This window comes from Enhydra lutris, unplaced genomic scaffold (assembly GCF_002288905.1).
Source record: "Enhydra lutris kenyoni isolate GAN:26980312 unplaced genomic scaffold, ASM228890v2 scaffoldscaffold38, whole genome shotgun sequence".
NCBI classification, from domain to species: domain Eukaryota; kingdom Metazoa; phylum Chordata; class Mammalia; order Carnivora; family Mustelidae; genus Enhydra; species Enhydra lutris.
Window position 1 is genome coordinate 3,428,089 of NW_019154122.1, and position 24,138 is coordinate 3,452,226.

At 58.8% G+C, this 24,138-nt stretch overlaps 1 protein-coding gene across 1 annotated transcript in view; it reads right to left on the reverse strand.

Annotated features, from left to right (window-relative positions):
• Positions 1 to 23,551, reverse strand: part of LOC111154822 (EPH receptor A8) — a 34,211-nt gene extending 10,660 nt beyond the window's left edge. The window contains exons 1-5 of the mRNA XM_022514745.1: positions 23,452 to 23,551; positions 18,004 to 18,068; positions 11,541 to 12,204; positions 3,760 to 3,915; positions 1,142 to 1,564 (exon numbers count right to left, since the gene is read on the reverse strand). Coding sequence (XP_022370453.1) covers positions 1,142 to 1,564; positions 3,760 to 3,915; positions 11,541 to 12,204; positions 18,004 to 18,068; positions 23,452 to 23,551 — 1,408 coding nt within the window. The remainder of the gene's footprint in view (positions 1 to 1,141; positions 1,565 to 3,759; positions 3,916 to 11,540; positions 12,205 to 18,003; positions 18,069 to 23,451) is intronic.
• Between the last annotated feature and the right edge of the window lie 587 nt (positions 23,552 to 24,138).

The following is a 24,138-nucleotide window of genomic DNA, read 5'->3' on the forward strand; positions in this document are numbered from 1 at the left end:
GAGAAGGGCAGGGCAGACAGGTGGACAGGAAATGGGGGGGTAGGAGGAGCTTGGGGGCGAGACAGAAGCGTTCCACGAGGGAAGAAAAAAGAGGGAGAAAAACCCCCACTGCGTGTGGCCAGGTGGGGACCCTGAACTTCAGTGGACAGCTGGGGAGACAGACCTGGCCAGGGCTGCCCGAAAAGGACGCAGATACAGCTGCACAGACTGCTCTTTCGGGAAGGTTCCCTGGGAAGAGAACTGGTCGGTGGCGGAAGGGAGCGTGCCTTCAAGGGAGGATTTTTCTTTTCATGATGGAGCATACTGGTGGCGTCAGGAGCACTTCTGGGCTCTGGAGACCCATGGGCAAGGGCAGGGCCACAAGCACCAGACCCACAGGCCTATTCCCCACCATGTCACCAGCCCCGAGGACAGAGCCAGGCATTCTGGGGGTGCCCCACATGTGCTGGTCGGATGAGAATCTCTCGAGTGGATGTCTATCTCTGGCATCAGAGAGGGGGTGCCCTGGGCTCACAGTTGGGGAGGCCCATTTCCCTTGCGGGCGGGACAGACCTGGGTTCGAATGCACTCTGCCACTTCCTATGTGCTGACTCAGACCCTTGCTCTCCTCCCTGGTGACATGGCGAGAAGGCTCTGGGCCAGGGACGGGTTGGGGGCCACAGCAGTCCTAGGCGTGTGCTGTGGTGGCTGCGGATGGTGAGGCTGCCGTGGTGGGCTCTTGGGTCGGGCCGTCACTGGACAGGCAGGACCCACCCGAATTGGGGAAAAGAGGGGCTCCAGGGGCAGAATCCAGCCCAACAACTGGCTAGGACCCGAGATAAATGGCTGTTGTCCAAACCAGTGCAACTAGGTCCATCCCTGGGACAGCAGTGGCAGGTGTTCTGGAAAATGATAATCAGAGTGATTTTACCTCTTAATGACATTTATGGGGCACGGACCTTGAGCCAGGTGGGCGGCTAAGCATTTTCATCTCTCTCACTTAAGCCTCATCATAGTACCCGAGGCAGACACCATTATTCCCATTGTACCAGGGAAGAAACAGAGGCGGAAAGAAGGTTCTGGAACCTAGGAAATGCCGTGCCCACCTGTCTCTGCTTTGTTGGCTTCCTCCCACCTACAGGACAGGTTCTACTCTCCTAACGGCCTGGAGAGCCCGGAGCTCCGAGTCCTGGGGAGGAAGGCAGGGCCAGGGGCCGGGGAAGCTGCCAGCCCGAGCCACTCCGCCTACCTGCCTGGTTCGTGGTGATGTTGACGACCGCTGCCCGGCGGGGCTCAGGGCTCAGGTCAGACACACCGTTGACGGCCTCGATCCAGAAGGAGTAGTTCATGTGGGCCAGCAGGTTGGCCACCATCAGACTGGCCCGTACCAGGCTTGTCTGCTGAGGCACGAAGCGGGGGCCGCTCCCACAGGTCTCGCAGTGGCCCAATGCCCAAGGGCAGCGGCGGCACACGGCGTTGTAGGTGATGTCATTGCGGCCACCCAGATCCAGGGGAGGGGCCCATTCCAGGGTCACGGATGTCCCATTCACGCTGGAGATCAGATTCACGGGCGCGGAGGGTGGCCCTGGGGAGAGGAGAGTGACTGGTGGCAGTGGAGGGCATTTACCTGGGCTGGCCCAGCTGCCCTCCATCAGACCAGAAAAGGGCTGGGACTCCCCTATGATATTTGGGGGTCCCCAAGGAAAAGGGCTTGGCCTTGTCCAGCCTCTGGGAGCCCCCTAAGAGCAGACACAGCATCAGATTGGACCACAGTGTCAGGTTTGTGTCCAGAAAGCTAAGCCCCATCCCTTACCATCCCACTGCTGGACCACAGGGATCCCAGGTTTGTACTTCCTGAAGTTTCCATCGGGAACAGGGTGAGAGACGGACAATCCTTGGGGGTGCCCACGGCAGCCACCCTGGATGTGAAAGGCCCTTGCTGTCTCTGCCTCACACACTCCATTCCTTAACCTCTGTGCTTGGTTTACTACACAGATCCCTGAGCCCTGCTGCGGGGTGTGGGGGAGGTGCTGGGAAGCCCAGTGGGGTCTCTGTGGCAGTGTAACCCCCCACTCCCACCCCCCCACCCCCAAGGGAGCCCAGCTGGGCAGCACAGAGATTCTGGAGAGCTGGGGCTGGGGGTTTGGGGGCTGGAGTAGGCTCCTGGGGGTTGGGGATTTGAGTCTGGAGGGCATGGAGGGCAACGTGGAGACCCCTGGGGCTTAGAATTCCAGTTCTCAGCATCCCAGGCAGGGACTTTTAGATCTTAAGAAAATAGAAGAATCTCGGAATCATAGGGAATCATAGAATCTGAAGGCCACGGAATACTAAAAGCCTAGTCTTTTACAGTCTTAAGATTTCTAGAACCTGAGGGCCCTGAATTGTGGATATGGAGGAAAACTGAAGTCTGGCTCGCTGAATACAAGTGTCCCTGATCTAGAGCTGGGCTCACCTTGCCTGCAAACCCCACGGTAGTTACCATGTCACTCAGCCATCCTTTTTGCCTGGGCCGGTCCCACATGGGGTAAACACACAGGCCTGGGCAGAAGGAGGGAGAGAGGGGGGAAGGGAGGGAGGGAGGGAGACTCTGTGTGTGTGTGTGCGCGCGCGCGTGTGCGCGCGCACGCACAGACTCTCACCTGCCACATACAGGGACCCGGGGGGCTTGGCATGAAGGATGTGGGGGGAGAGGGAGATTGGGGACTGAGGCTGAGATAGACTGGGGGGCACAACCAGACAGAACCTTAGGAAGCCCCTGTCACCCCACCACAAGAGACCAGGATTGGCAAACGGGATGGGCTAAGCTGGATGCTGCCTCTCCCAGCTGGCATGGGGGGTGGTGTGAGAGGTCCCTTCAGGCCAGGAGAGGAAGTAATGAAGGAGAACCATCAAATCGCTGGGACAGTCACGCAGCCCTGCAGGCACGGTGCCAGAGTCCCTTGGCATCCCCTCGGGTACACAGGGCATGAGCACACACAACCACACTTCTCCAGGCACATGCACGTCCTCTGCAAAGAGGTGTGCACATGCTGAACCCCCAAGGCACATTCATGAGAGCTCTGCGGGGACTTGGGGGTCCCCTTCAGGGACCTGGATGTGCACACACAGCCATATCAATCCTTTACACACACGGGCATAAAACCCCGACGCTCACACTGGAGCGTACAAACACTACGCAGGCGTCTTCCATAGGAGCAGCTGCTGACACAGACCCACATGGTGTCACCATCACAGCAGGTGTTCCAGAGCCACATGCAGAATCAGACCCACACATGGCAGCATCCGCGCAGGCAGCCACACGCACTCCCAGCACACACTCGTGCACTCACCGCACACACACGGAGGCAGCTCTGACCATCAGGGATGACAGGGATCAGGGGCTCCTCTGATACTCCTCTGCTCCCTGGGAACCTGCTGGCTTGCCCACCCCAGCTCCCAGGACATCAGCCTCACTGCTGGGTCAGGAAATGACCAAAGCCACCTCTCATCGGTCCTCTGAAGCAGGGAGGAAAGACGGAGGGAAGGAAGGAAAGATTCCCCTGAGGAGAGGTGGCAGGTGATGTATGACAGGAAGTGGGGACCCCGAGAGAGGTCAAGGTAGGGACTCCCACCAAGGAGGCAGAGTTAGAGTCACCCCCCCCAGCCCTAGACTGGCCCCTGGTCCAAGAAAGCCACCTGTCCCTGTGTCCCCTCCAGAGTCCTGGCTCCCTGGAGTCTGAGAGCAGGGGGTCCTGGCCTGCTCTTGGTCTCCAGGATTCTGGGGTGCAGGGCGGTACTCACGGGTGCAGGCTGCAGATGGCGGGTCTAGGGATGCGCGGTAGTAGCTGAGGTCACAGCGGCAGGCCTGGGCAGCAGGGGCTGCAGAGTGGCTGTGGAGAGGGCAGCGGGCGCAGAGCTGGTCCCCGGGGGCCGACTTGTAGAAGCCCAGCTCACAGGCTGCGGAGGATAAGGCGGCTTCAGAGGAGCCCACCAGGCTGCCCTGGCCGGCCCTGGGACCGCCCTCACTCTGACCCAGGGCTTCCGGCCGGATCTCCCAGGGGACACCGGTGCAGGCCTTCAGCATGCCCCGGTCCTACCCTTGCTGGCAGATGGAGAGACTGAAGCACACAGAGGGCCTGTGACTTACACAGGGTTGCACAGCTAGGCGGGGGCAGAGCTGGGGCAGGGACCCTGACACCAGAGTCCCAGCCCTGAAGTCGGCTCAGGAAAGAGCCTCTTCACACCAGAGTCACATCTCCTCCTGTGGCCCTTCCTGGCCAGGCCTGTCTCCAGCCTGAATCTGTCCCTCACAGGAACCCGGTCCCTGAGTGAGACACTGCCTCGGAGCGTCAGGAGGCTAGGCATCCAAGGGCTGTGACTTGGGGAGGAAAAAACGCTGGAAGGGAATGGGGTGGGCGGCAGTGTGACTGGTGATAGGAGACACAGGTGATAAGACCCCACTCAGCACAGATTCCAGACGCCACCACAGCCACCTGGTGTGGAAGGGCCAGGCGTGGGGCCCGGGGCTCTGTTTCCCAAGCTCCCAAGCAATGACTACCCGGGACATCGCTGGCTCCCACCCTTCCCAGAGCCTGCGGCACTATCACCGTGCCGCCCCCTCCCCGGTCTCCACCACACCTGCATCATCTTTCACGTGGAGGCCCCAGCCTCCAGCCTGGCCGGGATCCCCCGCCCCAGCCACCAGCCTGACTGCTGCTCATTCCAGCAGTGTTCACGAGCGCCTACTCTGTGCCAGGCACGGATCCAGGCACCAGAGACCCAGCCATGAGTGAGACTCTCAAGGAGGGTGGCTGCCCTCACGGAGCCAGCCTCTTCGAGTGGGAGACATGCAGTAAACGAGGCCGAAACCGTTTCCAGGAAGGAAATACAACGGGGGATATGGCAAAGGGTGATTGGTGGGAGAAGCTACTTTCCCGGAGAAGGAAATGATATTTGAGCCTTGCCTAAAAAAATAAGAACCAGTAGAGACATTCTAGGTTGAGGAACTCCCTAAAACAATGCTGGGCCTGGGACTGCGCAGCAATGCCCGGCGTTCAAAGCCCTGCTGCAGCCTCCTCCCTCCCCACCCGCAGGCTAAACTAAGGAGCTGGCCATTCCCCACATCTGGCAGTTTGCTTCCTGCCTCAGGGCCTTTGCATGGACTGTGCCTTCTTCCTGGGGTGTCTTTTGCCCCCTTGGTCAACCTGTCAAACTCTTTCAAGATTCATTTTAACTGTCCCTTCAAATGAAGCCTTTCTCCACACCTACACACACACACACACACACACACACACACACACACGCACGCACGCAGGTGCACAGAAGCCACCGCTCCCCGCCCCACTTCTGAGCCCCTGCTCAGGACCACCACCTCTCACACACCCTACGGCTGTGCTGTTTAATCTGTAGGTCTGGCTCACCTCCTAAACCAGCAGGTGCTTGTGGGCAGCTCCTTGTGAATAAGGACATCTCAACCTTCCTAGTGTCTGGCTCTGAGCAGAAATTGTCAGCGCCTGTAGAAGGTTTCAAAGTAAGCTAATCCTGCCATTGTCTGCTCTGGGCAGAGAGCGAACTCGGGAGTTCAGGAGAACCGAATGCCACCCAGCCAGGCGGCTCCTGGCTGCACTATGGACCTGACTCCTTTGCCACAGAGACCACCGGGAAGTTTATGGGATTTCTATCCACAAAGTCCCGCTCTGGAAAACTCCGTGCTTGACAGAAGCTTCACTTGAAAAGACATCATGGGGGCACCTGGGTAGCTCAGTGGGTTAAGCCTCTGCCTTCGGCTCAGGTCATGATCTCGGGGTCCTGGGATCGAGCCCCACGTCGGGCTCTCTGCTCTGTGGGGAGCCTGCTTCCTCCTCTCTCTCTGCCTGCCTCTCTGCCTACTTGTGATCTCTCTCTCTGTCAAATAAACAAATAAAATCTTAAAAAAAAAAAAGAAATGCATTTTAAAAAAAAGACATGTCATAAAAAAATAAATAAATAAAATAAAGTCGTATCTCTTTATTCTAAAAGCTAAAATCAAGCTAATTTGTAAAATTCTCCCAGCTCGAGAGAAAAACTGAAGCTGGGAAGAAAGACTCTGTCCTCACATTTGCTTTATGGATTCAGAGGCTGCAGAGCCAGACGAGACCTACAGGCTGGAGAGTGGGAAAACGTGCCTCCGCTCTGACACTTCTTCCACCCCCGGAGAGACCCCAAGGGTTCTCGGGCCTGCCAGGGGGCTGGGCCTCGGCGTTGTGGGGCTCCTAGCTGACGCACTGTGATCTCACCTCCTCCTCCCAGAAGCCCCCTGGTTGACAGAGTCCTGGGGCAAGCCAAAGAGTCCTCCTCGGGGCCCAGGACCCAGGCAGAGGAAGACAGCTTTGCCCTTCATCAGCAAATATGTGGTTCAACCCATCATTGAGCTGAGTGACAGTCGTCCTCATGCTGTGATCAGGCCTGTGTCGGTTAGCGCTTCAGGGACCGCTTGCCCATGCTGCCCCGCATTTGTTCCTTTATCCAAAGTTATTGAGCTGCTACTATGGGGCCAAGCTAAGCAAGAGCTGGCCCTGCTTTCCAGGAGCTGTCTGGGCTGTGACAGGCACGGGGAAGGTGTGGGCGACACCCTCGTGTGATTTGTGGCAGGAAGGACGCATGGAAAGACGGCCCGCAGTTCCTGAGTCTCTGACTGCCCCAGAGATCATCTTGTTCTCATCCGTTAAGAGCAGAAACTCAGGGGCACCTGGGTGGCTCCGTTGTTTAAGCCACTGCCTCTGGCTCAGGTCATGATCCGGAGTCCTGGGATCGAGTCCCATATCGAGCTTCCCCTGCTCTACGGGGAGGCTGCTTCTGCCTCTCCCTCTGCTTGTGCATGCGCTCTCTCTCTCTCTCTCTAATAAATAAATACTTTAGAAAAGAAAAAAAAAAAGAGCACAAACTTGGGAGCAGGCTGCCTGGGTTCCTCTTTTGCTCTAACCCCTTCACCTAGGCTAAGAGATGCTGGGCAGGTGGCCAGGCCTCAGTTTTTTCATCTGTAAAATGGGGACAGTAATAGGCTGCAGCTCCTAGGGCTGTCGTGAGGGTGACGTGAGTAAGTACATGTGAACTTACGCCAGGACCGTGCCTGGCAATTATCCCAGTGCTATGTGGTGGGGACATTGTGCTTGGCAGAGAGGAAAGAGGCGGGGTACCTCGCCCCAGGCTCCCCGCCCGGCCAGAATGCAAACCCAGCTGGGGGAACCTCTGGGGCCCGGGCCTGTCCCCCATCAGCCTCTCAACACGCGTCCGGGGCTTATAGATGGCCCGGCCTTTCTGCTGCTCGCCAGTGGGCGGTTCTCACCCGCTCTGCTAATACGCATATGGCTCTAACGTGTCAAAACCAGATTAATCCGCGCAATGAAAATAAAATAATCTTTAATAAGAATACTAATCACCAGGCCTCGGGGAGCCTGGAGACCTGGAGGCAGAGCCGGGGATGAATGGCTGAGACAGATGGAGCGGCTCTGGGCTGGAGCCCGGGCCCGGCCACCGACCCAGGGCGCTTCCGGAGCCCGCGTGCCCGGCGAGTCGGCCGAGCGCCAGGTGGGGCCGCTGCCCCTGCCGAGGGCACCTCGCCCAGGCTGCCTGCGGCCCCGCCACCTCTCCCCGCTCCCCCACCAAGAGCCCGAGATTTGACAAATAAGGTGTCTGCCAGTGGATGACCAGAGGAAATTAATTCTAAATCAGATTTTAAACACAGTCAGGAAGGCAAAAGAGCTCGGCGCTCGTGCTGCCCCTCCGAAGCGAGACTCTCTGATATTTATAGAAAAATGATTAGGGCCTCCGAGGGTGGTTTGCATTCTGTGTCCAGGTGACGGGAAGGACAGCAACCGGGCCTTCAGCGTCAGGGCTGCTGCTCCCTTGGGTGGTGTTCCGAGAGGGCTTTCCCCTGCCTGGACTGAGGGGGGGCACAGCAGCTAGCTGTGGGGACAGGTCACTGGGCCTGGCACTGTGTCATGAGGGGGGCGCTCTGGCTGGGAGATCTGGGGCCCAATCGACCGCTGCTAGCAGTGTGCCCTTGGGCCAGTCACTTGGGCTCTCTGGACCCCCACCTGCCCACTGGGAAACTAGACCAGCTCCCCTTGGCTCTGATGCTCTCCTGTGGGTCTCTGAGGCCTGAGGACCTGAGGGCTTCTCAGGAAGCCCTCACGGAGCCCGTGACCGGCTTGGTCCCTCCTCCTAGGCTCCACTGTCTTCTCTGTGGAATCAGGTGCTCCCTGGCCACCCTGGAGAGCTGTGAAGGTAAAAGCAGGGGGCAGGGGGCCTGCAGGCTGGGAGGACGACCGTCGCCATCTGGGCTGGCCCCTGCCGCAGGCCTCAGGCTCTGGATCCCCCCCTTTTGCTAGAAGGAAGGCGGTGGGATCAGGCTGGACAAGGCAGGACCCCAGAGCCCAGCCCTTCCTCCTCAATTGTTTGATCAGAGACAACTGCCCGAGGGAGGCGACCAGGGGACCCACGGTCCTCAGGGTGTCCCTCTCAGGTTGGTTGGTGGCAGAGGGGAGCTACAGCTTTGAGAGGACAACTCACGCAGCCCGGAAAGTCACCCCCACTCTGTTCCCGCCTCCTGCTTGGTCTCCAGCCTCCCCACTCTCAGGTTACCTGCCCAAGGAGGGCTGGGGACAGGGGCCCCTGGCAGGGTCGGGTCGCATGCCAGGGCCTCCCATTTGTGGAGGGGCTCAGTGTCAGAGCCGTGCTGCTTCTTCCAAGGAGGTTACCCAGATAATCCCGGGAAACCAATCACAGGAGGGAGAAAAATCTCTCCTCGTGCGACTTGCCACTGGCATTTTGTCCCCAAACCTCTCCGCCTGCAGTGCATTAGGGATTAATATTTTTTTTTATAAAACCTGTAATTATCTTGCAACTGGCATAATTACGTTGTATTGTGATTTAAATGTAAAATTCAAAATATGCTGCAATTTCCTACGTCCACTTCGGCATTTATTATTATTTATTAATGAGCCAACAGTGCCAGGCAGTGGTCATGACTCCAGCCTCTCCCAGCCCTGGGAAGGTCCTGCTGCTCCAGACCTTGGAGCTTCTACCCAGAGTCCTGCCCTTGACTCGCTGTGGGGCCTGGGGCAAGACACATCCCTCACTGGGCTCCAATTCCCAACCCTGTCAAACAAGGAGGCCAGTGTAGGACTTGAGACCTTGGACCCGAAAGTCAGGAAGATCAGTTTCCCTCCCAAGGGCAAGGGTGTCCTGTTGCACACCGGACAGACAAGAGGCTTACTTGTGCTTACAGACTAAACCCAGGGTTGGGGTCAGCGGCTGACCTTGACCAGGTGTCCACTGACCAGCTGGCCTCTTATTACGGCCTATGCTGTACCAGTTAGAGCTGTTCTGCTGTTCCCCCAGGGAGGAGGGAAGCGGGGTTTGGCAGAGGGCTCTGTGGAGAGAGGAAAGCCGTTCAGGGCTCTGGAGGGAGCCAGCCTGAGATCAGAGACCTACTCTGCGGTTTACGTTGAAGGACTCAGTTTCTCACATCTGTAAGATGGGGATATGCTACCTCGCTTAGAGGACTTTTGTAAGCATGAAAACGTGTGTGAACTCCCTAAATCCCCATGCCTGAGACACAACAGTTGCTCAACAGAATGAGAAACTGCCCCGACGAGGAGGAAGTACTTACTAATGTGCCCTGTTCATGGCAAATACTTGAAAATTGTTGCTAAGGGACTTTATTGTCCCCATCAGAAGAAAGGGATACTGGAAGCCAGCTCTGGCAGGGAGAGCAGTCAGGCTGGGCCAGGGGTAGGTTAAATACCTACACGTGGCTTCCAGCAAGACAGACCCAACTCAGGTCCCAGGTCCACCTCTCACCAGCTGTGAGGCCCGTGCAGCCTCAGTTTCCCCATTGGTAAAATGGATCTGTAACACCAGCCTTGCTCCAGTGAGCAAATGAGCTGATATGTGAGCCTCCCTCTGTGAGCTGCAAAGGAACAGGGATGTTGGTTATCATGCAGTGGGGAGTCGAGAAGTACAGGGATGACTGTGACGGGAACCAGGAGAGGCTGAAGCCTGGGAACCTGATAAATGAGGCGAGGGGGGGGGGGGGGGGCAGAACAAGTCCAGAAACAGGTGAATGTCACAGATGATGCTTCGGGGGTTAGGGTCCCTGAGAGGTGAAGACTCATAGCAGTTAAGAAGGACAGCTTAAGGAAACCAGAGAGCCCCAGAGAGGATCTGGAAGGGGCCTGGTGGCTGGATAGAGGGTCCTGATCCCAGAGAAATACCTTGAACACTACCTGAAATTCTTGGCCTGTGCCCTGCTCTATCCTGTGAGCACCAAGGGGTCTTTCCTGCCTGCTTGGGGCCGAGGAGAAGGGCCCCAGATAGGGTCGAGGCCCCAGCCTCTCTGAAACCTGCATAGGAACAGCCTCCTCCCCCAGGAGCACCCGTGGTCCCAACAGCAGGCTTCATTCTGCTCTGAATGGATGAGCAGCCATGTGTCCAGCCCCCCCAGGGGAGGCCAGGGAAGGGCAGAGGGCAACCCGGCCGAGACCAGTACCAGCTGAGGCACCAGCTGTCTGTCCAACCAACTCATGCAGTGTCCCCGGTGCCTGGGATGGCTGGCTACATCGCCCCCACACGGGCACAGTGCAAGTGTCTCACACACAAACACACTTACACACACACACACATACACACGCAGCTTGGGGCCCCGGCCCTGCTCCTGGCCTCTGGCGTGGGAACCCGAGCAGCGCACTCATGGGAATAGGTACCATGCTGTCCCATCCCCCGCCTTCCCTTTATCAAGGACCTTGGCTGTGCTCTCCCACAGGTCCCTGGGGAAGATCCCCCCAGACACAGGCCACTTACACAGGACTCCCTGGGGGCCTCTGCCTGCACAGCTTCCCAGTGGCCCCCTGCTGCACCCCTGCACCCGGGGTCTGCCGCCACTTCCCTCTCCTCCACAAAAGTTTAGTGGTTTTGAGCATGAACACCGGAACCAGACCTCTGGGCTCAAATCGCAGCTCTGCTGCTTCCGAGCTGTGTACCCCTGGGCAAGTTGCTTTGCCTCTCTGTGCTTCAGTCTCATCTATAAAATCAGGGTAACTGTAGCTTCTATGTCATAGGGTAGCTCTGGAGACTAAACGAGTTAATATGTGAAAAGTGCCTAAAACGAGGCCTGACACAAGTGAGCTCACAGTACTGTCCCCTCCCACAGGCATATACGCAGCTGGATGCCCAGTCCTGCAGGTATTCTCAGAGGTATATCTCCACACTGCCCACAGAGAGTAGCATCTGGTTGTAGTGTGTCTCCCTCTCTTCTCCCTTCCCCCTGCTCCATGCGCGCATACGCGCATGCACGCGCGCGCGCGCACACACACACACACACACACACACACACACACACGAGCACAAATGCATGCACCGCCTGCTGTATTTGCTGACCCAGAAATGCTGGAGGGTCACCCATCTTCCCAGATGCTGTTTGCGCCCCCACCCCGATGCCTGCCACCCGCGATTGCACCCCCCCAGACCCTGGCAGCCCCTCCCGGACCGAGCCTGCATGCCGGCGGGCCGCCCGCCCACCCACCCACGCGTGGCGCGCTCACCCACACAGGCATCCCGCCGCTCCTCGTAGCCAGCGCTGCACACGCACTTGCCGATGGGCACCAGCCACTCGCCCTCGGCGCTGCAGTACATCTTGGGCGTGTCCCGCTCCTCGGAGTGCCGCACACACTGGCCCCGCACCTCCACCAGCGAGGACGAGTCGGCCCCCGTCACCGCCTCCGAGAAGGCGGCCAGGTTGCGCACCATAGTGGGGCACTTCTTGTAGTAGATGCGGAGAGACAGGATGGCGAGGCATGCGCCGATGTCCTGGAAGGCCAGGTAGAAGCCACGCTTGCTGAGGGGGCCCACGCCCCGCACCTCCGTGTTGAGCTTGAGGCGTCGCACGCCCAGGTCGGCCCCTGTGAAGCTCTCGTCCGCCGCAATGGTGTCGATTTTGAGGAACTGGCTTTCTTGGGTGCTGGCGCCCAGGTCTCGGTCTGACTCTAGGTAGTAGAGGTTGAAGGTCTCCTTACAGGTGCCCAGCACACCGGGCATGCTGTTGCAGTCACGCAGGGTGAACTTGATCTCGGCGTAGACACGCCGGGCGCCGTCGCGGGGTACCCAGCTCGTGCGCAGCCAGTTGTTCTGGTTGGGGCTCATGACGTTGCACACCTGGTACGTGTGGATGGGCTGGAAGGACTCGTCCACCTCGTTGATGGAGTCCCACTGTGGGCACAGAGAGCGCAGCGCTGAAGTGAGCGTAAGCACACTGCCCCCTCCTGCCAGTTACCCCTGCCCCGCGTGCACGGGGTCAGGACCTCCCTGGGAAGAAGACCAAATGTTCTCTGCCCTTGGGTTACCGACCTTCCCTCTACTGGACCATCACCTCGAGATGTGAGCCCATAGAGTGCCACATCATTCCAAGATAGTGTTATTTGCGGCAGTTTACTGGTGACGAAATAGCTCTGAGCCCCGTGTCTGAAGTCACCCAGCTAGTAAGTGGTAGAACCGGGACTGGAATTGATGCCAAAGGTATAAAACCCAACCTCGTGTCCACATGGCAGCTCCAAACACTCCCAGGGTGGGAGTCTGGGGCTGGGGGTGTGCTTGGCTAAGTCACGGGGCCCATGAGCCCAGTTTCTGTATCAGTTGCCAGAGGGATCTTTTTAATGCAGAGAACTGACTATGCCCCAAATGCTTCAGCAAGGGAGTGCCAGGATGTGGGGAAGTTGAATGTGGTGGCTTCTGTGCCACCTGCTGGTGAGGTGTCAGTGATTCAGAAATAAATCAGACACGATCCACAGAGTGTAAGAAAACCCACCCACGGAATGGGAGGGACATACCTGCAAATCATGTGTCTAATATGGGATTAATAGTCAGAATATATAAAGAACTCCTGTAACTCAACAACAAAAAACCAAACAGCCCAACTGAAAAGCAGGCAAAAGACTTGAATAGATCTTTCTCTAAAGATATACAGATGGTCAAATAATCCATAGAAAAATGGTCACAGTCACTCGGCATTAGCGAAATACAAATCAAAACCACCATGAGAGACGCTTCTCACTCACAAGGACAGCGATTATCTGAACGACAGGAGATAACAAATGTTGGGGAGGATTTGGAGGACCTGGAAAGTGTGTGCCCTCTTGGTGGGACTGTAAGATGGGCAGCTGCTCTGGGAACCAGTGTGGAGCTTCCTCAGAAAGTTGAAAAGAGACCTACCCATTGTCCCACTCAGGACAATGGGAAGCAGGGTCTCCAACAGATACCACACACTCAAGCTCACAGCAGCATTATTCGCGGTAGCCTCAAGGTAGAAAACCCAAATGTGCCCATCATCAGATGACTAGATAAACAAAATGTATCCAAACAATGGGATAGTTTTCAACCTTAAAAAGGAAGGACATTCAGATGCCTGCCACACACAGCTGAGCCTTGAGGACATGACGCAAAGTGAAATAAGCCAGCTGAGAAAGAACGTTGTATGATCCCACTTAAACGAGGTCCTGAGAGCCACAGAAACAGAACGGAATGGTGGTTGCCAGGCACTGCGAGACAGGGGAAGGGTGAGCTGGTGTTTCGCGGACACAGAGCTTCCGTTTGGGAAGATGAAAAGGGTTTTGGAGATGGACGGTGGTGATGGTCATAGGACACAGGGAATGTATTTAATGCCACCGAATCATGGACTTAAAATGTGGCTGTGATGGTAAATGTTACGTGTATTTTACCACTACTAAGAAAGGAATATTCCAGAAACACTCCCTCCCCTTGAGCGTCTCACAGTCCATCAGACAAGGTGGTGGAGGGCTCCATGCCAAATGGGGTGGGCATCCAGGGGATGGTGAAAACTTCCTGCAGGCCGAAGCAGGAAGCTCTTGCAGGGACGGGAGGGAAGAGCCCGCCGAGAGGCCGGGAAGAAAAAGCAATGTTCAGCGAGCACCAGATAGCCCAGCTCGGTCACAGAGGATTCACATGCAAGACCCAGTGCTGAGGAATGAGCCCGGAGTTGAGAGGTCAAGACCTCTCGGTCTCTAACGTGCTGTGTGACCTTGGGCAAGTCCCGGCTCTTCTCTGGGCCCTGGCTTCCTCAACCGCAGAAAGTTGGTTGGCCGGGAGCAGTCACGAGGGGCTGAGTTCCGTGGACTCCTGAGAGCTCTGAGGAGGGGCTGGAGGCTGAGTGCAGATGGAAGGGATGGGCTCTGGGTCCCTGCTTTGGGTTGGCCAGCGGTGCAATGCCTTGCTCTTTTCTCTTGGGCCTCTATGCGCAATTGTCCTTGAACTAAAGATCCTATTGCTTATGGGGGATGGGGGACGTAAAAACCAGTCCTCGTGATGTTCTGAGAATCTTGGGGGTTCTGAGTGACCTGCGAGTGCAGGAGTGGGGACCACGGGGGCCTCAAGTCTTTCCTGACGAAAGCCCCTCCATCTCACCTTATCTTGGCCAGCATGTGGTCTCAACCCTCGGTGCCCACATCTGTAAAATGGGGCTCAGAGAGGCACACTGCGGCGAGGCTTGAGAGAATGAAAGGAGAAGTAGGTTGCCAAGTGCTTGGCTGGGGCCTGGCACAGCAGGGCACCAGAGGAACGGGCCTGCTATGATGCCAGCCTGGCAGTACCTTCCCAGCCCACCTGTGCCTGCCTCCAGGGGGGCCCCTGGGGGAAGAGGTCCAGGGTGTGCCGGCCTCACCTGAAAGCTTACGCCTTCTACATCCCGTACCCTAGAAGGACCCCCTTGGACCCCACACTACATACAGCCAAGGCCTCTGGGCAGTGCTGTGTCACATCTGGGGTTAAAGTCATTGTCACAATTAATGGAGCACTGAAGAGCCAGCCAGCTGCTCTCTGTCTGTTTCCTGCCAGGGACCTGGATAAATTAATCGGCCCCATCTGAGTCTGCTCCAGCCGCTCTACCAATGCCAATGCCCTGGCCTTGTCCTGTCAGCCCCAGGGGCCGCTGCAGACGCCCAGAATGGCGCGAATTCCTGGAGGCTGCTGCAAGGATGGAATGAGCCGTGCTCCCCACCTGGGCACCCCCGCCCCCCGTCCCCGAGGCCTGGGGCCCTCCTCCTCCACCACCCCCCACCCCCGACCGCTCTGTAGCTCTGTGCTCTGTCTGGGACAGAATGCACTGACCCAGCTGTGCAGCCCCGGGGACCTCCCGTCCCCTCTCTGAAGCCTGTGCTTCTCGTACGTGAAGTGGGCTGGCTGACGCCTGCCCCTTCCACCAACTCCAAGGGATGCTGAGGGTCGGGGGGACAACCAAATGTGTCTGTCATCTGGTTAGTGCCTGCTAATTCACCAGATGTGCTGGAACGATGGAATGGGTCCCAGACCGTGCAGGGAGGGGCACAGCCTGATGAAGAGCTGGGTCCAGGGGCCAGATGTCCCCTGACCTCAGCAGAGGGGCTTAACCTCCCAGAGCTTCGGGTTTCTCACGGGGAAAATGTCCCTTTCGTGCATTCTCATTGATAACCACTGCACGGAGCAGGTTCTGTGATCATTCCCGTGTGATAAATGGGGAGGTGGCGGCCAGGTAAGTGACCTGCCTGGGTCACAGTGATTAGAGGCCGCAGAGTACGGGCTCGTCCAGACCCAGCCGCACCCTCGGCCTTCAGGCTGTGCCGCCTCGGCTGACAATCCAGTCACTCTGCTGATGCCGGAGACAGCCCTGGATGGCCCTTGCTCCCAGGCTGTTTAAGAGCCTTCAGAATCCGAGGAACCTCCTGGAGCCTCAAGGACCATGACCACAGGCTCCCTAGCCAGCTAAGCAGGAGAATCACCTGGAAAGCTTATGAAACAAAAGACTGCCAGGCACCTCCTGGGATCCCCTGCATGTGGGGTCCTGTAGCCTCACTTGCTAGCTTGGAACAGGTAAGGTCGAGAGTTTGGGAAGCAGGGATCTCACCCAGCCTTCTTTCCCCTCCGGGCAAGCCCAGTCACCAGCCTCCATAAAGATGGAAGGTGGTCCCCCACTCAGCAGACAATGCTGGGGGGCCTCCCACCTTCTCGCAATGAGGACATAGACTAAAGAGAGGACAAGGGACTCAACCAAGGCTCTGGGCCCGAGCAACTGGAGTTGGAGTCCATCCTCTGGAAACTGATAGCAGGAAAGTTATTCCTGGCTGCTCTGACCTCAGCTTCCTCATCTGTGAAATGGGATGGCTGTACCTACTCACAGGATTGGCTGTGCGGATTAAATGAGATCATGTCTATGAACCGTTCAGAGCTATGTGAATATACATTATTTGTTCTAATTCCCCAACAGGATAAGATAACTCTGAGCCACGCTTTGCGGCACTCTGCAGACAAAAGAATCTTAGATTTCTAGCACAATCAGCGAAAACACAAGTCTGGCCATACTCCACCTGCTTAAAACCCTTACAATTCCTCGAAACACCAAGTCCTGAGCTCTGAGAAGGACAGAGGGACAGAGATATCCAGAGCCAACCTGGGGCCGGGCCCAGTCCTTTCTAGCTGCTGGGTCTCAGGGGAAAAGATGACACAATCATCGGCCCGGCGGTCACCTACTCAAGGGTCAGTTCCATGCCATTGCCAGAGCTGGGTCACTTTCTCAAGCCCTTCCCTACCCTGCTCACCCCTGGGAGGCAGCCATCTGGGGCACACAAAGGAGCATTTCACTGGGAGAAACTGAGGCCCAGGGAGGTAAAGAGACACCTCAAGGACCCTGCCTTTGCCCAGAGGCAGGGCTGAGCTTCTCAGGCAGAAAGTCGTTCCCTCCTGGTTCTTGGGTCCATGGGGTCTGCTGTGAAACTCCCCGAAGCCTGGAGCACGGGAGCTGATGACGGTGCACTTGGCTTCCCGCCGCCCGGAGATGAGAGCTCCAAAGTGGGAGGAGTGGGGGCTCTAGCCTGCCCCCAGCCACAGGCCACCAACAGCCCAGATGAAAAGTGAAGAAACACTCCCACCCCCTTCACAAATATTCGGTCTTGAAGTCACTGTCACCATCATTATTAATATTATTACCCTTGTCTCCAGAGCCATGGAAGCCAGCGTTCACGAAAGAAGTCACATGCGCGTGACACGCCTGCATCCGGCGGGGAAGTGTGTGTGTGTGTGTGTTTCTGAGCGTGCCTGCAGGAGGAAATGTCTGTGACACAGAACCGTCACACACACTAACGACCATGGCAGTGACAGCACATTCGGTGAGGGCTCCCCAGGTGCCAGGCATGGCGCCAGGACCAGGTGTCACCTCCCCTCAGCCTGACAGCAAAGCCCACAAGGTCGTCACAAGCTTATCGCTTGCCACAGACGGGGAACTGAGCCTCGGGGAGTGAGGTGGTGACCCCCAGGGCCGCCCCGCTTGTCGGTGGCAGAATCAGGCCTCGCCAGGCTCACAGATGGAGGGTCTGGATAGGAAAGGTGGAGGGTCGGGCCGAGGATGCCCTGGGGTTACCACACCCACTCCCCAGGAGGAGAGCAGGGGTACTGCCTGAGAGTCCGGAACCCCCGGAGACCTGACGGGCTCAGCCCAGGGTCACCGTGGAGGTCAGAGGGGCCTGGCGGCTTTGGCCGCAGTGGGTGCTGGCAGGTGCCGTCCAGATGATTCTGATGGAAGAGAATAACAGGGGCCCGGTGGCTCCTCGTGAAGGCAGGGCAGGAGGGAGGGGCCAATCCCGAAGGGGTGAAATGCCTGGCTGGGGCCCATATGAATCTGTAGGCCCAGAACACAGACGTACAGATTCCACACCTAGGGGCCTTAGGCTTAAGAACTGGGAGCTCTGTACCAGGGTTGGTTCTATAACCCCAGGGGTCTGCATGAAGAAAGAAAGGAAGGAAGATAGGAAGGTATGAAGATAGGAAGGAAGGGACGAAGGGAGGGAGGAAGGGAGAGAGGAAGAGAGAGAAGGAATCAGCAGCTCTGTTTCTAACTGCTGTGTGGCCTTGGGTAAGTCACTTCACCTCTCTGGGCATCTGCTTCCTTTTGATCTGATGATAAGACCCTGAGTCACAGCATTTTTCTGCTCACAGAGGATGATGAGGGCCCCGCTGTGGGTCACCTACCCCGTGAGCCGGATATGTGAGCCAGCCCCAGTCTCCGTGGATGGTGGACGTATCCAGCAAATTCACTGTAAAACAGGAGAGGAGAGAACATCAGACCTTAGGACACCATTCCCCAGTCCCACTGTGCAGCCCAAACTGGACATGCTGGTCTGCTCTCGCTCCTGAACATGCCAGCTTCACGCCTCACTTCCCCTCTCCTTCCGGGTCCGGTTCAAGTTGTCCCTCTTACCTGAAGCCATCTCCCACCACCTTGGCCCAAATGTGACCTTCCCAACCCCCACAACATAAGGTGCCTCAAGGGCCGGGCTTGCCTGGTTGGCGATGCAGTGGAATGGCTAAGAGATGGGCTCAGGAGTCCAGGAGGCATGGGCCAGATTCCCAGCCCTGCCACATATGGCTGTGTGTCCCTGTGCAAGTCCCCATCCCCCCAGCCTCAGTTTCCTCCTGTGAAAAATGAGCGTGACGGTGGGTCCTGTCTCACAGGGTGTCTTGAAGACAGCCTCATCCTCGTCTCACTCATGGGACACGACGGCATTCAAAAGCACCCAGCAAGCTTCGCCTCTCAAGGTCATACCTCCCACGGGAGGACCAGCCCAGCTCTGCAATCACCAGTGTCCCTCGGGAGATGCCTGGCACCTACTCCGTCCTCTGAGCACATCTGATGTGGGGGCACCTAGAGCGGGAAACGCTGCCTCTAAGCCCCTACTGTACAGAGGTCTGCGAGGGGCGCTCTAGAAGCCTCCCATCCATTCCCTGCACCATGATGGTCGCCGCGAGGTGGTGACTCCTATCTCTGTTTCACCAGTGAAGACACTGGGCCTTGGGGACATTCAGGAACATGCTCAGAGCTCCACCGGGGTAGCCGGACGGGCTGGCGTCCACAACACCCGTGGAAGCCTCCGCAGACGCCAGCTCCAGCAGACTGAGCCCAGGAAACAGCACCTGAGCGCAAACCACCACGGCCTCGAAGGAGCGCTGGCCCGAAAGGCAAGTCTATTCTAAGCCCGACCCCCAAAGGGGACCCCACGAAGTCTCAGTGACACAACAGAGAAGACCTTGCCTTTGGAGCCAGACACTCTCGGGCTCAGATCACGGCCCGGCTACATAGTAGCAGGTGACCTTGGCTTCTCTGCCCCGTTGCTTCACGTGTAAAATGGGGATAACAATACCTAGAGAGTAAACTGGAAAGCCAGGAGTCACTGCCTTATTAAAGCTAATTCCCTTTCCCAAAGTCCTGTCCCTCCTGCCTCTCTCCTTGTCCCTCAGACCTACCCACTCACTGTACGGTGATGAAGGCGCGCTAAACTGTTAAGAAATTGGGGTTTGAATCTCAACCGCTGTGTGTCCTCCGGTGAGTCCCTTCACCTCTCTGGGCCCCTGCTCCGTTTGCTCTATCTGTGTGATAGGCGTACGAGAGGGCTCTTGGCTCCCCAGTCCCGATGGTTCCCGTTTCACGCTCTCTTCCCCGGACCCCCTCTCCTGTCCTACAACCATGGGCTTCCACTTAGGCCAGCTGGGGCATGTTCCAGAGGGTTAACACCGTGGGGGCCCTCCTGGAACTTTTCTGCAGGGAGGCCTGGTGTCCTTCTGCCTGAAATTTGCACAGCTCGGTGCCTGCTCCTCAAAGATGGAGACAAGCGTCTTCAGGAAATGCTGGAGTGAGGATGCTCTTATTTGCTGATTTTCTCCCTCCTCTTACCCTCCCACCCCATTGTCAGGGGCCCCAGAGGGGAGGCCAGCTAGAGAGAGCTTGCAGAACCAGGAGAGGGGCCTCTGTCCTCCCTGGGTCCCCAGGGGTCAGGTGGGATCAGGGGATGGAGCCAGTGTCCGCAGAAGGATCTCCCCTCCCCAGCCGGCCCCATGCCAGGGGCGCAGGCAGAGAAGCCTTCCCGCCTCCCTCCCTCCCTCTCAGGCAATGGAGAGAAAACTGGGTCAGGCAAGCTCTCTCCTCCTGCTGGCTGGTGGGAGGGGGAGGGGGCCGCACTGCAGTTTCCCCCAGACCAGCAGAGCCTAGTCCTGAGAGAGGACGGGGACAGGGGACAACCCACATTCCAGATGGGGTCTTGGAGCTGAACGCTCTCTAGTCCCCTGAACGCAGCTGCGACCTGCCCCTACCCCAGGGGGGTCAGCGTAAATGCCCACCACTTAGACTCCTCTCCGTTGGGGCGCCGTGACTTGTGGGGCAGCGGCCAGCGGACCCCACCTTCCAGGTCCTTCCCACCCTGGGAAACCTCAGCACATTTGCATCAGATTCTTGATCAGCCAGCCAGGGGGCCCGGAGAATCCAAAGATAAGTCAAAAGTCGATGCTATCGGATTCGGGAAGAGCTATAGGATTCTACGGCTGCCTGTTCCAACTGCTTCCAGATGCTTCCCCGTCCCTGCCCTCCTCTCCTCTCCCTTTGTCCCTCTTCTTCCCCACCTCCCATGGCCTCTCATGGGGGTTGGGGAGGAGACACAGCATATGCGGGTCACGGGAAGCTCCGGGCCCACAGGAGATTGCTTCAGGCCTAGAGACAAGTCCAGCATGAAGCCCACTCCCCCCGAGTTCCCTTGGAAATGCAGAACCTTCTGGTCACCCAGCCCAGGCTCTCTCCCGCTCTCCTGCACTCCTGGCCTGTAGGTCTGTGTGCCTTCCGTGAAGTCAGTTATTCTCTCTGGGCCCATCTCCCCATTTGCCAGTGGGAGGAGTGGACTCATGGCCTCTCGGGGCCTTCAGTGAAGCAAATCTCTTGGCCCCTCGGTGTTCAGTTTCCTCATCTGCAAGATGTCTGTAGGCCTCCCTCTTGGGCCTACCCTCCTAGGCTGTTCGAAGAGATCAAACGGGTCCCTCTCCTGCTCTGAGAAGCACAGATAATTCCTAAGCCTTTCCTGTTCCACTGTGGAAAGCATTATGCGATTTCTTTTTTTCTCCAGCACCGTCACCTTCCCCCATTCCATTTCGCTGAGACTAATACTTAAATTGATTTACATTCCCTGAGGACGCAGTGCGTGATGGTGAGGCTGGAGAATCCGGGTGGCCAGGGGACGTCGGCCAGGATGTGAGTGCCTCAGTGATCACCCCAATGTGGTGGAGAATCCACACCAGAGAGTGATAAGCGGCTGAGGGCCTGATCGGGCTTGGGGGGCACGGCTGCAGGTGTAGGGCCCTCTCCTGCCCCGTGAGGGACCTGGCATGGGGGCACCTGGCCAGGCTGGAGCACTGCTACTTTTCAGGAGCCCAGCTGGGAGCAGATACCCCTCCCTGAGTGCCCACAGTCTCCCTGGCCAATCCTGGCACTGCACCAGCCCAGGACTGATACTGGGAGGGACTCCTGTCCTTCCGGAGGGAGGACTGGCCTTTGCGGAACCTCTGCCCCGGGCTGTCCAGCCCGCATGGCCCAGCCCTGACCCCCTGTGGGTACTCTGCCGCACTGGCTGGACAGGCAAGGACTGGCCCTTGGACGATGCCTCCCTCTGCCCAGGACAAAGACATCCCGCCTGCCCCCTTTTGTGGACCTTGCCTCTTCCCCAGCTGCTGCCCCCTCCCTGGACAAGTCCTCTCTCTTTCTCAGGCCAGTGGCCTGCCTTCTGCAGATGAGTCTGCTCCAAGTCACCTCCCCAGGGGACTCTGGCGGGTGCCAGTCTGCCATTCTGGAAGGTGCTGCATCCTTCCTGGAGAAGATAACTGAAGTGAGCAGTTGAGGGTGTGCGGTCCACAGCCCAGAGCCTCAATGTGGACCCCACAGCATCCTGCCCTACCCCGATCCTGCCCTCTTCCCAACTCACCAGGCCCCTACCTCAATTCTCTTCTGGTGGCCCAGGAACCTGCCTCCGGTCCCCAGCCACCCCAGCTGGCCCAGCTCTGCCTGCCACCTTACCTCACCTCTCAGCTCCCCTGCCACAGTCCCTCTCCCGCTGGAGACTGAGTTCCTCTACGCGTGCATTTATCACGGGCACGTGTGTTTCCGCGGGCGTGAATGCAAGCTGGACGGTCTTCTTATATATGGAGTGACCGCCCCTGTTGCACCTATTTTCCTGGGCATGCCTCTGGACACGTCTGCGTGTGCACAGGCATGTCTACGCACATGTGTCCTGGCTGCACTTCTGTGTCTGACTGTGGGCGATGCTGGAGGTGGGGAGCTGTCCACGCATGTGAGTCTCTACAGGCCTGGGTGTATGTGTGTAAATCCTGATGTGAGTCCATGTGTGCACGTGTGCGTTTCTGAGCTGTTCGTGTGTGAGGGGGGGGATCTTCGGTGTAGCTGAGTGTGGATGAGGGAAACTGGCTCTGGAGCTCCCTCGCAGGTGCAAGAAGTTCATCCTGCCGGGGGGGGGGGGGCACACAGCTCAGCCCCCAGGACCCCAGCCCCCGGATCCTGCCCAGAGCACACGTCAGGCCTCTTCTGGGCCGAGCTGCAGGAGCAGAGGAGGTCCTGAGGGATGGGAGGCGGGGTGCAGAACAGAACCGAGGGCGGCATCCGGGCTGGACCTGGACGTCAGTAAGGCTAACTGTATGCGTGTGCGTGTGAGCACACGTGTGTGCATGCGTGCAGATGTGAGGCCCGGGATGTTGGGGGACCCTGATGGGTGTCTCTTCCCAGCTTTCTTTGCTCTCTCCCACCACCAGGAGGTCACCTCCCAGACCTTTTTTGTCCTGACTGCTCAGCCCACACTCCTGCTCCTACCCCCCCCCACCCCTGGGTTCCCCTTGTGACTGGATTGGCCCGGCCTTGCCCCTGGACAAGACCCTGCTCTCCAGGGCCTTGCCTGCCTCAGCCCCTGGGCCTGCTTCTCACTGTCCCCTCCTCCCAGGGCCACCCTCCTGCCCCTCCCCTCCAGCCATGACTTCCCCAGCCATCTAGCCCGGCCACCTAAGACTCTCATTCCCTGTCCCTCGGCCACTCTCACCGGCTTCCAGCAACCTGGTCCTGCTCTCTGCTCCTTAGTTGTTGGTCCCCTTTCTCAATGCCACCCCTGCCCTCTTCTTCAGCCTTCTGAACCTCTCCTCCCATCCCTGTGTCCCTCTGTTCTCTGTCCCTGCCACGTCCCCTGGTCCTTCCCCCTGCTCTGTCCCCCCTCTCTCCTCTACATCGCCTCTTGTCTTCTGTACCCCGTCCTGCTTCCTCATCCCCAGTGTCCAACCCTCAGTTTTCCTCCCCAGCTCTGAATCCCTCAGTCCTATCCTCCCTCCCTCTCCCCCAGACCCCGGGGACCTCTGTCCCCCATCCTCAAGCCCTCCGGTCCCTATCCTCCAAGCCCTGTCCCCATCTCCATCGCACTGTCCCTTGACCTCGGGTCTCTCCCGCGGTGCCATTCCTGCCCCCCCCACCCCGCCCCCAACCCGGGAATCCCAGCCCCTTTGGCGCTCAGGGTGGAGGGGAAGGAAGTTGAGCCTCGGGCAGCCGGCACCGCGCCCCGGCCCCTCGGCCGCCCCCGCCCCGCCGCCGCCGCCGCCGCCGCCGCTCACCTTCGCCGCGCGCCGCGGACACGCAGGTGGCCGCCGCCGCCGCCGCCGCGGCCGTGACGACCCAGAGAGCGGGGGGCAGGCGGCCCCGGGCGGGGGCCATGGCCATGGCCCAGCCGCGCGGGGGGGGCGCCGCGCACCCTCCAGCTCGGCCGCAGCGGCCGGCGCGTCGGCGCGCTCCCTCGCTCTCCCGCACACCCGGCGGCCGGGCGCACACCCCGGCGCACACGCCGGCACACAGCGCACACGCGGGCACCCGCGCCCGCCGCCGCCGCCGCCGCCGCCGCCCCGGGCGGGGGCCGGCCCGTCACGGCGCCGAGCCAATCAGCACCGAGGCGGGGGTGGGGGTGGGGGACACGGAGCCGCACGGCGGACACCGGCCCGCGGACCCCGCCGCCGCACGTGCGCACGCTCGCCTTCACCCGCCCGCACCTTCGGGGGGCGGCGCGCGCCCCGCGCCCCACGTGCGCACGTGGACTCAGAGCCACCGCGCGCCGAGCCGCGGGCAGGGCAGGACGCTCCCCGCGACACCGGGACGCGCGGGCCAGACGGGGGAGTCCCCGCGTGGACACTCACGCAGAGGCGAGGCGTCCTCCCACATACTCACGCTCACACGCATGACCCTCAGACACACGCGCCCAAAGTGCCTCGCGCGGTGACACATTTGGATGCCCCCTCACTAGTGCCCGG